Raw genomic sequence first — 15,895 nt, 5'->3', positions numbered from 1 at the left:
TCCCCTTTTGTCTCCCACATGACCTGTGCGCCATTGGGTGCCGAGGGGAGCGTGCGTGAGTCGGCCATTGTGCGCCCGGTACTCTCAGAACCAGCTGTCTGCATCGATGCACCACATTATGGACCACATGCCTGTGGCCGAGCACCACTGATGGACCCCATGGGTTGGGGCATGGCCCCTCTGCTGGAACCGGCCATGAGGGCCCGAAATCTTGCTGGCGGACCTTGGCCACAGGGCACCGATGCCACACAGGTGAAGCACACGTAGTCGGCCCTGTGGGCCATAAATAAAAGAAAATAAAAAGGACACATTGGGCACACTTTATTGCAAATAGGCCGCCAGTAAGAAAATGAAAGAAAGACAACAACTGGAAGACAATAATAATAACCAGCAGAGGGAGCCGAAGAGCAAGAGACACCTGCAGGGTTAGGGGTTGTTGTTTTTATTTTCATGAACAATGGTGACTGCACCGATTGGTGCTTGAGGGTGCTTTGGTGCGTTTTTGGGTGCTTTAATGGTGCATTGATGCAGAGCAGACTGTCTCCCCCCCAGAAAGAACAATCACAGGTCCTGGGTTAGTCTTGTAAATAAAGTAGCGTCAATTGTAAATAATGCTCCCTACCGGCTGTATGTTTAGTTTGAGGATTCTTTCCGCGATTCGGTTATCCTGTGGGTGTGTTTCTGTTAGGAGAAGGGTGCAACGTCGCAGGGGGACATATTTACTCATTTGTGAACATCTGTAAAACTGTCGCACTCAGGGTTGAGTTAATAGTAGAGGGAACTACATCTGAGTGCCACACTAAAGTAGGTAAAAATTTATCGGGTCGGGACGCCCCGAGGTAGAGAAGGGTGCAGTGTTGCAGATATGGGATTTACATCCATCCATATCCGCTTGTAAATATTCCCCTATTTCCTCAGTACTTCCCAACTATCCCCAATCCCCCATTCCCTAGTCCCATTTTCTGTAAACAACACTCTGTAGACCCGACCTTCCCCTATTTCCCCCATTAAATGTCGCATCCAGGTCCACCGCATCTCACGTAGACAACTATAGGACATCTTGCTAGTTATTCTTAGTCTATGTCAGTTAAGGACTCGTTTCCATTAATTCTGACTCTTCGTTGCACCAGAATGTGATTGTATGGCACCGTTAGGAAGTTTAGGACCTCCCAATACCTCCCCGCAGCTCTTCCTCACGGTTCAGCAACAACAACAGCAACAACAACAATGGCGGCGGCATGGGGAGTGCGCGTCCTCACTCCGGCTTGGTTAGCCGCCATCGAACATGTGCTCCGACGGGGTTACCACGTAGGGGCTCGCTGTCAGCTCCTCGTCAAGGGCGGAGCCCGGTAACCCCCCGCACCCAATAGAAGCGGCGGACCGATTCCATCTGGGGCGGAGCCAACGAGCCGAGGGCGTGTCACTCCCCACTGAGCATGCGCAGGAAGAGGGAGGTGACGTCAGATGCGCGCTGGACTTGAAGGAAGAGAGACGCCACCAACCGAGCGCTGTGACACCTCCCTGCATCTACTGGACCGTGCTGTATCCTGTCCCTGAGCCAAGGTGCACCTTGTGCTATCGACTGCCTGTCCTTCCCTGCCATCAATCCCTGTGTAAGTCAGTCTTGTTCCGTTTGTCTGTGGTCTGTCGGGGATAAGATAAGACTGTGTCTAAGTGCCCATCTTTTCTGTGCTTTACCTCTTACCTTGTAATCTACCCCTTTTCTGCATCACCAATTATATCCTCCTCCGGAGGTCTTGAGAACTGTACCCCCTTGTGTCGTTTCATTTATCCCAGCCGTTGTGTCCTTTCCTTCATTGATTTAGCGTAGCGCGATTCGGCCAACGTTCGAGTGGAATCGGGTGAGTTGGGGAAGAATCGGGTAAACTGTGCGAACACGGCGGCCATTCCGCTCGGTCAAGCAACATCTTAAGTCGTGTCCGTAACAATATATATATATATATATATATATATATATATATATATATATATATGTGTGTGTGTGTGTGTGTGTGTGTGTGTGTGTGTGTGTGTGTGTGTGTGTGTGTGTGTGTGTGTGTGCGTGCGTGCGTGCGTACGTACGTACGTACTAGCAAAAGTACCCGGCATCACCGGGTAACAATGAATTGCTTCCTGACGGGAATATGATATGCGCAATCTGGGTCCGTCATCTAGAGTTGATGCAAGTATTATAATGATGTCATAATGTGGGCGGAGGCATATCAGTCGACGTCGTGATGTCGAAGAGTGCCGTTCTAGTTTTTATTTTTTGCAATGTGGAGTGCAGGGTAGCTTGTGGAAAAGGAATGTGATGAACTTGCTTTAAGGAAAGTTCAGCAATCATCACAACGAAATTATAATTGTTTTTTAAAAAGTTCTTTCATATCGGAGGATATTTTGACATGAAACAATAATCAGAACAGCAGGGAAGACATGTGGTTTGTGCTTACATGAATGTTTCTTATTTTAGCTTGCATTGATGGCCAAGGCAAAAAGGGCCATTGCTATGATGGACACCAAGACTTTGAAGGCCCAAGACCTGGTGAGTTAACTGCCTGAAGTGAAACAGATGTGAATCTATGATCTTGTTTTGCTGTCCTTGTCTCTTCATTGCCTTTAATTTTTGGCCAAACATTGTTAAAGCCAAATGTCTGTTTTGCTGATTGTTGTATCAAGTATGGAATTTTTCTGACTTTATTTCGGTGGTAGCTGCTGTCAAACCATTATATGCCATGGAATCTCTAAGGCCCATAGACATGTCTTGTGGCTTCTTAATCTGAGTGACAACTCACACATTGATGCCTCACTCTGCATGTGAAATACCAGGGTGGCAGTTGATAGCTGGTAGAAATTCCAACTCAAGTCAGACAGTTAAGTAGACATACCTCTAAGCATTCCTGCCAGCCCTTGCTTATGCTACATGTTTGAACAAATATTGCAATGGAATTTGTCAATCTTGTAGAATCTATAACCTGATGTACTGTACACACAACCTGATCAATTTGAGCCCTTGGAAGGATTGTGTGTCTCTTCAAAATCAGCAAGTGACCATACCGTAAATTATTCATAATCTTCATATACAGATGAGGAGCAAGAGGTAAGCTATGTCTGACTGTGGAACATTGGCTGATATACATTATTGTATACAGGGTGCTCATACCGTAGCACTGTAGCAGCAGTGCAGCATAGTTTCCAGGCAACTTGCTTATAATTTATCTACAGAGATTAAAATCACACATTTTCTCATCAGTTTCTTTTACTGATACAACATTTTACTTTTGGTCATCTTTGGCATGACTGATCCCTTGTCGGTGCTTTTGTTTTCCACATCATTTTCCTCCCTATTTTTCGGTTTTTATTTGCCACCGATGTCAAATTGAGTATCGTTATCTCCGCCACCGATGATGGACGGAGGTTATGTTTTCACCCCTGTCTGTCTGTGAACAGGATATCTCAAAATGTTGTGGACAGATTCGGACGAAATTTGGTGGAGAGGTTGACTTTGTGACAAGGACGAAATGATTCGATTTTAGTGAAGATCCGGATCCGGATACCAGAATTTGAAAGCGATTCTTCACCATTGAGAGATAGGGGCTTAACCGATATATAGCATGATATCGGAAAAAGTTATGGACGGATTTGGACGTAACTTGGTGGACATGTTGGGTGTGTGAGAAGGAAGAATTGATTTGATTCTGGTGAACATCTAGATCCAGATAAGAGGATATTTTTTTAATATAAAAAAGGCAAAGCCTAAAAACAAACGAAACCCATTAGAATCACCCTTTAGAACCCTTTAGAATTAATCACGGTGGGTTAGAAAGGTTATTTTTCCTCATTGTTGATGGACGGATGGACAGAAGGACATAGAAAAATATTGAAGTGGCTTCACTGCTTAAAAATGAAACTTGGCATATGTTATCAACGCCCCATGGGATATACTGTATAGGGGAGAATCATTGATGAAGTGGCGTTCTAGCCATAATTGGTTGAATTGAAATCTTTATCCAAAAATATGAAACTTCATTTATCTGATCTATGACCTGATGTGAGGGAAGAATTTAATTTATGACATACTTACCCCATGCGAAAAAACCATGTGACATCATAGGGTACATGGATGATATGGGTATATGGGCCATAATAGTAGTGTTCTGTTAACGAGAACATTTTTGATGAGACTATGTGCGATGGAGACTATGCGCTATGTGAATGCCATTCTTGTTATCCTCGCCAGAGGAGAGGATATTGCATTCGAGTCCGTTTGTTACTTGGTAAAATAAATAAATAAATTGACAAGTATGTTGATCACTCCGGTTTGTGTGGTTGTGTGTGTTTGTGTGTTTGTCTGTCCGCTCACTTATACTTGCCTACAGGTCACAATTTTAAATCGATCTTCACAAAACTTCATTAAACGGAAGAGATTGTGGTCCGACAATATCCTATTTATTTTTGAGGTCAAAAGGTCAACATAGGTCAAAGGTCAACCACTTGTTTCTAATTTCTAAAATCCTCAATTTTCATCCGATTGACTTGAAATTTGAATAGGATTTACATATCAACTAACTAAATTCAATCACCAACTATTTTGGTGATCAACTTCGGCCAAAAGGTCAACATAGGCCAAAAGGTCAACAACCTTTTCAAACTTCTAAAATCCTCAATTTTCATTCGATTGACTTGAAAGTTGAATAGGATTTTCAAATCAGTTAACTGAATTCAACCAACAACTATTTTTAAGATCAGCATTGGCCAAAAGGTCAGCATAGGCCAAAGGTCAACAACCATTTCACTTTTTTTTAAATCCTTAATTTTCATCCGATTGACTTGAAATATGAAGACAATTTGCATATCAGGTCACAGAATTCAACCACCAATTATTTGTGAAGTCAAAAGGATGCTCTACTGAGTGCCATTCTACTTTGTTCTCTTTTTGCCAATTGTCGCTCTACGAGTGATTTTTCATTTGTTTGTCTGCCTGTTTGTCCGCACACAATAAGTACGTTTTTGTCTGCAACTGTTGGTCCGATTGACAGGAAATTTTCAGCATAGGTGCACCTCCTCCTGCGGAATTGTCTAATGATAATTATGACGTGATATGTTACGTGGTACGAGCGCCATCTTGGAAAAACCCCCAAAAATTGCACCTTATATCTCCAAAAGCGCTGCATAGAAAAAATGGACACATGGCTCATTGTAAAGAACTCTCCACGGGGAATAACATATGTTAATTATGATGTCATAGGTCCCTCCATTATGACATCATAATTCGACAAGTATGAAACTTCATCTGATCAAGGTGAAATTTCTTGATCGTCATCTCGGGATAAATTTGTGGAGAAAATAATAATAATGACGTCATCGGTCACGTGGTTCGGCTGCCATAATTGTGTTAATACAAAAGCCTTAAAAACTACTAAAAACACGTCCTGGCGAGGGTCTGCAATCTCTGAGACAAATCTCAATCACTGCCTGTTTGTTTGAGAACAGGATATCTCATATAGTTGTGGACGGATTCGGCCAAAATTTGATGGAGGGGTTGGGTGTGTGACAAGGAAGAATTGATTCAATTTTCTTGAAGATCCAGATCCGGCTACTTAATTTTTTAAGTTCTTCACCATTGAGTGATCGGGCAAAAACGATATGTAGCACAATATCTCAAAAAGTTGTGGACATATTTGGGCAAAACCTGATACACAATTCGGGTGTGTGACAAGGAAGAATTGATTCGATTTTGGTGGAGATCCGAATCCAGATCCATACACAAGAAAAATTTTATTGTGATTTTTCATTATTGAGAGATGGGGCTAAAAACAATATATAGCACAATATTTCAAAAAGTTGAGGATGCATTCCAATGTTGAGTTTACATACAGAGAGAGAGAGAGAGAGAGAGAGAGAGAGAGAGAGAGAGAGAGAGAGAGAGAGAGAGACAGAGAGAGAGAGACAGAGACAGAGACAGAGACAGAGACAGAGACAGAGACAGAGACAAAAAAAAAAAGAAAAAAAAGAAAGAAAGAAAGAAGTTTTATATGGGTGGAAACTCAAAATCATAGTGGTATTGCAACATTTATGAAATCTCCCACGCACCTCAGGACACCTGCTGGAACCCCACAAGGGTCCACAGAAAATTTGGCGGGGCTTGCCCCAAACTGAGGGAGTAGTTCGGGACAGACGGACAGAGACAGACACTCCTGCTTTATTGTATAATGTATAATATATATATATATATATATATATATATATATATATATATATATATATATATATATATATATATATATGTATATATATATATATATATATATATATGTATATATATATATATATATATATATATATATAACCACCTTCAGAGGCCATTTTTCCCTGCAAAGCGGGGGTTGGCCTTTTTCGGGAACCGTGGTTGTTGTTGTTTTTCGGTCCCCTATTTGAAGCAATGTTTTATGGCCAGATGCCCTTCCTGACGCCAACCCTTTTTGCCGCCTTTAACGACAAACAGGGAATTACCAGTGAACTGGTACTCAATTAGCCGACCTCGGAAGGATGACAGGCTGAGTCAACCCCCCTGGCGTTAATTCAGCGAGAATGAGTAAGCGAGAATATATATATATATATATATATACATACAGACTTGGCATTTAATATGGAATTTGTTTTGTGGGGGTGAACTTACTTTTCAAGATGTCTTAGAACCAAAAGTTCATTGGAATTATGTTGAAATTATTCGAGATTTTGTTAATGTGACCTTTAAAAGAAACAAAAACCACATTTGACATTTCGAAGCAAATAAATTGATCCTTGAAAGTGATGTAAACTGATATCGAACTCAATTCATGGACAGTACTGTGTTAAACTTCTGTACGTTTTCCAGAAGTATCTCATTATTTTGCACATTAGCCCAATTTTTTTTAACAAAAACAAAAGTTAAATTACGACTGGGATTATGGACAGTAAAATAACAGTTCAGTACTTCGTGTAACCCCTACGAGCATTCAGGAGAGCACGTACACATTGAGGCATGCTGTTCACGAGATTTGCCAAGGTTTAGACAGGAATCGCTTGCCATGCAGTGACAAATGCCTGCTGCAATTCACGCACTGAGGTTGGCTGCTGGTCCAAGTGGTCGATTTGACGCGTTAATTCTGCCCACAAGTTCTCAATTGGATATCCCTGCCGGAGACATGGCAGGCCACTCCATATGCTCTACACCACGGTCAGCAAGAAAGTGTTGGATCATGCGAGCACGATGAGGCCATGCATTGTCATCTTGGAAGACAAAGTTTCCTCGAAAGGCTGCACGAGCAAACGGAAACAATGTTTCTTCCAGAATGGCCCTGTACTTGAACTGGTTCAGGATTCCATTCAGAACAACCAGGTCAGTTTTGCCCCCTGCATGAAAAGCAGCCCAAACGGTCACCTCATCACCTCCAGCTTGGACTCTTGGCACTATACAATCTTTGTTGTAGGCTTCATGCACTTGTCTGTGCACTTGGACGTGGCCATCTTGACGATACACCAGAAATCTAGACTCGTCACTGAAGATCACGTGATTCCAGTGTCCTGGCTGCCATTGACGGTGCTCTCTGACCCACTGCAATCGGCGCTGGTGGTGTTGTCTGGTCAGGCGTGGCTTTCTCAGGGGACGCCTGGCACGATGGCCTGCTTGAACCAGTCGTTGGTTGACTAGCCTTCTGGATACAGGCACATTTGTCAGTTGCTGCCACTCAGCCCTAAGCCGATTCACTGACTTGGTATGGCCATTGCGGACTAACCGGTGCAGCTGGCGATCATCCCTCCTTGTGGTTCTGCGGGACGTCCTGGCCTCGGTATTGGAGTAGGGACACCCCTCTGAACATGTCGTTTCAGGATCTTTGACACCTGACCTTGAGTGATGCCATACTGCCGAGCAATAGCACGCTGTTTCATGCCGTAATTTCGTAAAGCCACCACTCCATGACAAACAGCATTGTCGAGTTGATGGACCATCTCCAGAGGAAGCGGCAATAACTTTTGGAGACGTGCAGCAGTTGTATTCCACTAATACAGAACGCAACAACCCTTGTATACCCGACTGTGAAGCCAATCATCAAATGCACCTGTCCGTACATTTTGCCACGCCACCTGTGATATAATCTTGTTGTTGACTTCTTGCTGCAACAATCAGTGACATGGTTCTTTTAACAAATAAATCACCAAAGTGTAAAAGAAACTCACCAGATTGATATACTGAGTTAAGAAAGTAAACCCAAGTCAAGAAAAAATAAATATTCCATATTAAACGCCAAGTCTGTGTATATATATATATATATATGTATATATATATATATATATATATATAATTATGTCAATCGGATGGAATGTGACCTTAACCTTTTGAGCTATTGACCTCAACAACAATAGGCTCAACTTGTTACTACCTCTACCAGGTGGTTATGTTTTGTGAATATCGGAATAAAAATGTGATTTGTAGGCGATTGACATAAACAAACAGACAAACGGGGGTGGAAGCATAGCTTCCTCCACCTTCGGTGACAGAGGTAATAGTCTCTTCCTGTAGGGCGATCCAATTACACCTGATAAATGTTATTTTTTAATCTCTGACACACTTTGTGAAAACTATCTTTGTTTGTTTTTGTGAAAAGCTTGTGAAAGCAGCTGGACTGCTGATTCAGTGTTGCCTGTATGTAAGAACAGAAATTTGTAATTTGTTGAAAAATGGCGTTGATAACTTATCTCCTCTTCTCGCAAGACACCAATATCTTTCACAATCTTCATGTCCTTCAAATAGACACGTCGCACATGTTGATGCATAGCCCAGCTCAGGGTATTTCAATCCTCACTGGCATATCTGAAATGTACAAGGTTATTGCGTACTCATAAGCAGGAATAATTTTGTGGTTAGTGGAAATGTTCACAGATATACCTTTGCAATACCAAATACATTCAAATGTTTGAGTCATTTTTGAATGATGCTTGCAAATCTATAATTTGGTTTCATGTAAATTCACTCCGTTGCTATAGGGATCCTTTAATTCCCCACTTTGTAACTATATCAAACTCTCATGAGGATGAATTCCATATTACCAATGTTGAATAAGTAAATAAAAGGGAAAATGTATCCTTGAACGACAGATCACTCCTTACTCAGCCAATCACAGCATTTGCTCCAACCTTGCGTTACATCATGGTGTAGACTTGTTCTGCGTCGCTGTAATCCTTTGGTTTCGGTGTGGGAGGAAGACGTTTCCCTATTTAGTCTTACGCTCTAGAATATAAAAACTGCTATTGCTGCAGTTCCACAGCTCCTTCTTATTCTGGCACATTAATCACTCCCATAGTTATTTCACCTTTCATTGAAAAGGTAAAGTGTGATGTGATGTGATGTGATGTGCTGTGCTGTGCTGCATATTTCATAAAATCTCTTCTCAAATCTACGACTACTATAATGCTACTTAAATCCTGGACAGCATGTTAATAACATGTTATGTTTACTTATCAGGAGACACAGTCAGACTCTGAACCGTGTTCCATCTGCATAGAGTGTTACCGTGCTGGAGACGTGCTCCGTATACTGCCATGCAGGTATTATTTGGCACGATTGGGCAAGCAGTCATGTGATATTGCTCACATCGTTATGTATGACTCACTCACTGACTTGTGGCTTTTCGTTTACATTTTTTTTTGTACAGTGTCCTAAGGCTCGTGGAAGAGCTTTGTGCATCTTAGGAGACTGTGGACAATTGGTCAGAATTTGGACATCGACCTGGAATTGGAGCATCATGAGACAAGTGCTCAAATGTACATTTCCAACAGTCTTTCCAACTATGAATGGTCGTTTGTTGTTTGCAGGCACAAGTATCATCGGCACTGCGTGGATCCCTGGCTTATGGGGCACAGAACTTGCCCCATGTGCAAACTCAACATCTTGAAAGCTTTAGGAATGAAGGTCTGCCTATTGTCCTTTCCGTATATGTACTATGTAACGTACTGTATGCCAACATCAACAGCAACCCATTCACAATGACAAGTCTGATGTCCACATAATTGCTGATTTTAATTGGCAGGTTTTAATTGTTAATGCAACTAACTAACAGCATTTCGTTCGTGTGGGTCATGTTGCTCTTTGCACTGGAGGTAAATTGGACCCGCTTCCTGCTTGCCAGGCTGATCGAAGGCGGTAAATAGCTGCCAGCCATCTACATGAATCACTGGACATCTGTCTGTGCACAGGATGAATACAAATCTTGAGCTTTGTAAACTCGACATATCACTCATTCTTTCACCATGGGTACCTTGTTGTGCTTTCATCATTTTAATGGTTGCAGTGAATTGTAGTTATCTTTTTTTCTCCTCCTCATTTTAGTTATAATTGTAGTTTTTTTTGTTTGTTTTTTTGTATTCAAAGTCTAGGCACGTGGAGGAGCTAGAACATCGGACGGATCGCAGCAGAAGAAAAGGAGCAATAGAAAGGGATAGGGGAACACACCAACAGGAGGGTTGGGTGACAAAATAGTGGGAGACTTGGAGAAATAAAGGATGTGGGGAAGAACTAGGGCTCGGGGAACGTGGGGTGAACAAGATGGATACAGAAGCAAACTCTCAGGAACGAAATGCTGGAAATTTGGAAAGAGGTGGAATTTGGGGGAGCATGTTAACAGGGGTAAAAAAAAGATGTTGGTTTTACATGGGGGATGATCTTAGATGGTTGCAAAGAGCTGTATTGAAAACCTGGAGGGAAGAATGAGATTGAAGAGAATGTGGAAGTTTGTTCTGCAGGTGGGGAAAAGAAGGAAGGGATGAGTGGAGGTGAGCATTGATTCTGGATTTTGGGAATTTCACCATAAGGGGGCTGCTAGTAGTCTGTGTGTGTCCTGTATAACCTGGGGAGGGAGGGGTAGAGAGCATGGAGAGAGCAGAGGGTGCAAAACCAGAGAGGAGGTGGAAGAAGGCAGGGTGACCACTGACGTGTGTGCAATGTGAGTGTGTGATGTGAAAGTGATAAGCGCATAGACTCGGCTTCATCGCGGAAGATTCCAATGACCTTGGAGGCCTTGGTTTCCATTGCATCAAGCTGAGCAAGGTGTGAGGCATGTGCGCCAGCCCAGAGGGGAGAGCAGTACTCCATCAAGCTGCGGAGGAAAGCCTTATAGACGGATAAGAGTTCCGGTGTTACAAGGAAGGCCTTTGCATGGCGGAGAATGCTCGGTCAACATCTGGCTTTGGAGGCCAACTTAGAAGTGTGATTTTCCCAAGAAAGATCATGGTTGACAGTGAGGCCCAAATGTTTGTTTGTGGGTTTGTTTGCTTGACTACTACGCATTCGTAAAACCGCTGGACAGAACGATTTGAAAACTGGTGGTTGTACTCGGGATGTGCCGCGCAATGCTGTAGATGTAGACGGAAAAGAAAAAGCAGTCCTGGCAGTTCAAGGTGGGGGAGGACAGAGATTTTCTCGATGTAAATGTTATCGAATTGCATGCACCACTTGGTGAAAGCCTATTAGGAGTCATAAAAGTGGGGGATTTAAACCGTTTGTCAGGACAGTTTCTTTGCGAGTTGTTATTAATTATTATTATTATTTTGTTCAGGACGAGTTGGATACAGCCCAGGCCCAACAGTCAACAGAATCTGCTGAGAACACTCCAGAGGAAGCCTCTGCAGAAACTGGTCACATGTCTGTTTCTGGGGCAACGGCGAGCATATCTACAATTGCAATGACTGTTCCCCTGGCGCTTCCAGAAAACATATACACGGAAATTGACCTTGACACGTCGGTCAATGACGACGCCGGCCGTGCGACATCTGCAGAAGTGTGCCGTCGACTTGAGGCGTATGCCCGTATGAGGGTTTGATGGGATGCAACAAAATACCATAGTAAGTTTGTGTTTTCCACCCTGCATTAAGGGTGTAGTACTGGTGAAAAATTGAGAAAACTACGTAGGTACCTTTGAGAGGCCTTTACACAAAAAAATGGTCAAGTTAATATCTAATTTTCAGTTTTTCTTGAAAGATATAATCTTGGCTTTAACTCAGACCAGTTTCAACGCTTCCTTGTCATATTACATGCATATAATTTGCATAAATTAGACCGTCAATAAAAAACAAGGAAAAACAAAGAACACATTTCTACTTCTATCTTCTATGTCACCTATCATTCTTTTCACACAAAACTTGGTACATGTATTATACATGTGTTACTCTACTACCGGATGAGAGGATTTTGTGAAATTATGTCAAATGTTCACTAATTAGCTAATTATGCCAATTACCAGATAAAACTTGGTTGTCCTTCAATAAATCCACAATGGCTACTCCTATAAACAAAAGCCTTCATCATTTTAAAGGAAGTGATATTCTGAATATCCTGTCCAAATTTCAGCCCAAAAGAATGATGCCTTTCCCAAGTTATAACAAATTTCATGCAAAATATATTATATTGAAGTGAATTGAAATTTGAATTTTTCAATAATTAGGGGTACTTCTATGACCTCTAATAGCATGATTCTTGTTTATAAGACTAAAAGGAAACTGTTCAGCTAAAAAAAAAAAAAAAAAAAAAATCACCTGTTCACCAGTACTACACCCTTAACTGCATCATATCTTCCCCACTCAACTGACACAGCCATTTCAATCCACGGTATTTGGGAGCATAAAAATTTAATTGTTGTGCAATATTGTATTATCATCTAAAATTTTAATCTGTACAAATTAAATATTGTTTTTATTTTACTTGTACAGCTTTTGAATTATTTTTTTTGTCCAGACTGATTCAAAAGTGAATTGTATTGTAGCTGCACCTTCCCATTCGCATTGAACAGTGGTGGAGACTGGAGTGATTTGAAACACAGAGGGCATTGGGACATTCCATTATTGGCCAATCAGGTGGTGCCAACCACTACCATGTTCCATTGACTGCTTGTTGCACACCATGTCTTGTTCCCTATAGTTTTCCTTATTCTCAGGTAGTTACGGTTTGTGATGAAACGTTGCCTTTTGCCTTCATAACTACATTGTTGTCATCGTGATTTTATTATGTGCCATTCCCTCTTTGCTGCTTGTTTGTTAGTATTACTGTTAATTGCTTACATATTCCATCAAATGTTTGGAAAGAAAATGTAAAATTTTAAGGATGAATAAATTTACTTTTTGTTACTGCTGTTGTTTTGTTGTTATTTTATTTTTCCTTTATTCACTTATCACTTTAAAGGTGACGTTGATGCTGCTTCGAGGCAACATTGAGCATTCCAAGATGCCCTGAGATGATTGATGGTAGAGGGCCTATTTTGAACCGCTGAAGACCCTGTAGAGATAATTGCCTGGCTTGACGATACTTTGTAGGGAATTTCAGGATTTAAATCAAGCTATGTTTATTAAATGTCCTTTAAAGTTAGGAATGGTGCTAGCTGGGGGGATTTGGACGAGTTGAAGTCCGCAGGGTGGGTTTCTGAAGTACACATTGCGGGCATTGATTGCTGTTGATTCAGGGGGTCGATGTTGCTCCAATATGGTAGTTTTCAACAAGGTGGCATTTCATACATTCTATGGTGGTTCAAGGCAAAACTTTTGAAGGGAATTTTTGTAGCTCTCCCACAATATTGTTGCGTTTATGGGGATAGGTAAGAGAATACCGTAGGAAAGGTAGGATTGCTGAGGAATAGAATGGACCGTGTGACATGTAGGAGCATTTCGATATCATAAGTCGGGAAAATGTAGCTTAAGGTTGTGTTTAAATGTCAATCATACGAGGGGTGATGCCGTGTGAATCAGTAGCAGGGGTTAAGCATAATTCCCCCTGTTTGTAATACCCTCTGTGGCCATACCTAACATTTATAACATCAGCTGGCCAAGCTATTCACACTCCAATGGACACATAAAGCAAAGGCCTGCCTCAGAGAGGTGTAGCTACAATGGTTCCATGGGTGGGGGGACAGGGCCGGCAGGTCACAACCTCCCGAGTGACGTGGGTGGAGGGAGAGTGGGAAGGAAGGCTCTGAGAAGAATCTTCTAGAGTCGGGCTTTGGTGTGGTGACCTTGAGGAGGCTTGTGCTGCCGTGGCTGGTGGGCTAGTGTCCATGATTCCTTTCCCTAAGAGGAGGATTATTTTACTAGTATAAAGCCCGTCAAAAATGACGGGTTGGAACAATTTTTGACGGTACAGCCACGTGAGCATGCCAAAGTCTGAAGTCTGGGCCTAGTGTCAGGGGTGCTGATATCATCTTTGTTTGCTAGACATCCTACAGACGTAAATGAACACTCGTTTTACTCTGCGCACTTTGCACATCATGCGCAGCAAATTTCACCTCCCTCTGCCTCGTATTTATTGTGATTAAAAAAATACCGTTTCTGTACACTGACCTTGAGGCTCAGTTTGCAAGCCACCATCTACAATTCCAATGTAAGAAGAATAATTACTCTTCTTTTGGGTCTTCGGAGTCCTTGGGGTATTTTGTGTCCTTGGGGTCTTTTGTGTCTGGGTCATTTGGGTCCTTGGGGTCTTCAGTGTCTTCTGTGGCTTTTGTGTCTTTTGGTTCATCCGTGTCTTTTGGGTCGAGTATTTTGGGTCCTCAATGTGGATCTTTGGGGTATTCAAGGGTCTTCAGGGTATTTTGTGTCTTAGGGGTAATTTGGGGTCCACTGGGTCCTCGGGGTATTTAAGGGGATCCGGGGTCTTTTCAGACTTTTGGATTGTTTGGGTCTTCGTGGTCTTTTGGGTCGTTCAGGGTCTATGGGGTATTTTGGGTCTTCGGGGTCTTAACAGTCTGCAGGGTCTGCTGGGTCTTTTTGATCCTTTCAGTAACTGGGATATTTTGGGTCTTCGGTGTTCAGGGTTTTTTTTTCAATCTTTTCGGTCTTCGGGGTATTTGAAGGTATTTGGGTTATTTTAGGTCTTCGTGGTCATTTGGGTCTTTAACAGTCTTCAGAGTCTTCAGGGTCTTTTGGGTATTCAGGGTCTTTATGGGTCGTTGGGGAATTGTGGGTCTTCAGGGTCTTTTGGGTGTTTGTGGTCTTTTGAATCATTAAGGGTCTTGGTGTCTTTGGGGTATTTTGGGTTTTCAGGGACTTGTCAGTCTTTTAAGACCTCTGTGTCATTTGGGGTCTTCAGAGTATTTTGGGTCTTCAGTGTCTTTTGGGTGTTTAGCAGTCTTCGGGGTCTTTGGTGCATTTTGGGCCTTCGGGGTGTTGATGGGTTTTTGGAGTCTTTGAGGATCTTGGGGCCTTTTGGGGTTTTTTGGGTCTTTGGAGTATTTTGGGTCTTTTAAGTCTTCAGTGTCTTTGAGGTCTTCAGGGTATTTTGGGTGTTTGGGGACCTTTGGGTCTTCAGGGTCTTTTGTGTCTTTGGGTTATTTTAGGTCATCGGAGTCCTTGGGGTTTTCTGGGTCCATGGGGTATTTTAGGTCCTCTGGGTCATTTGGGTCCTCGGGATTGTTTGGGTATTTTGGGTCTTCAGGGTCTTTTGGATATTTTGGGTGTTTGGGGTCTTTGGGATATTTTGGGTCTTTGGGGTCCATTTGGTCTTCAGGCTCTTTTCAGGCTTTTGGATATTTGGGGTCCGCAGGGTATTTTGGGTCTTCATGGTCTTTAACAGTCTTCAGGGTGTTTTGGGTCTTCTGAGTCCTTGGGGTCTTTTGGATCCTCGGGGTATTTTAGATCTTTGGGGTCCATTGGGTCTTCAGGATCTTTTCAGTCTTTTTGGGTATTTGGGGTCTTCATGGTCCTTTGTGTCTTTCACATGGTCCTTCACAGAGGCGCACACACACACACACAAACACTTTTTTTTTCTCCATGAATTTATCCCCAGATGATGCTCAATAAATTCCACCCTGATGAAACTAATGCCGACAGATGGGACGGCCAGCTTAACGTCCATCTACTACATTGTAGCCGTCCCGGG

The 15,895-nt window shown here is 42.4% G+C and overlaps 1 protein-coding gene across 10 annotated transcripts in view; it reads left to right on the top strand.

Annotated features, from left to right (window-relative positions):
* The window catches only part of LOC137426744 (E3 ubiquitin-protein ligase RNF130), a 188,571-nt gene extending 175,416 nt beyond the window's left edge, over positions 1–13,155 (top strand). For all 10 annotated transcript variants that reach the window (XM_068115622.2, XM_078775077.1, XM_068115587.2 and 7 more), the window contains 4 exons: positions 2,471–2,542; positions 9,503–9,585; positions 9,853–9,949; positions 11,592–13,155. In XM_068115622.2, coding sequence (XP_067971723.2) covers positions 2,471–2,542; positions 9,503–9,585; positions 9,853–9,949; positions 11,592–11,855 — 516 coding nt within the window. In that variant the 3' untranslated portion in view covers positions 11,856–13,155. The remainder of the gene's footprint in view (positions 1–2,470; positions 2,543–9,502; positions 9,586–9,852; positions 9,950–11,591) is intronic.
* Positions 13,156–15,895: the final 2,740 nt, after the last annotated feature.

Source organism: Myxine glutinosa, chromosome 1, assembly GCF_964187855.1.
Source record: "Myxine glutinosa chromosome 1, kmMyxGlut1.1, whole genome shotgun sequence".
In the NCBI taxonomy this organism is placed as follows: Eukaryota; Metazoa; Chordata; class Myxini; order Myxiniformes; family Myxinidae; genus Myxine; species Myxine glutinosa.
Note: the sequence above shows the minus strand (reverse complement) of the source record. Positions and strands in the feature narration are given on the sequence as shown.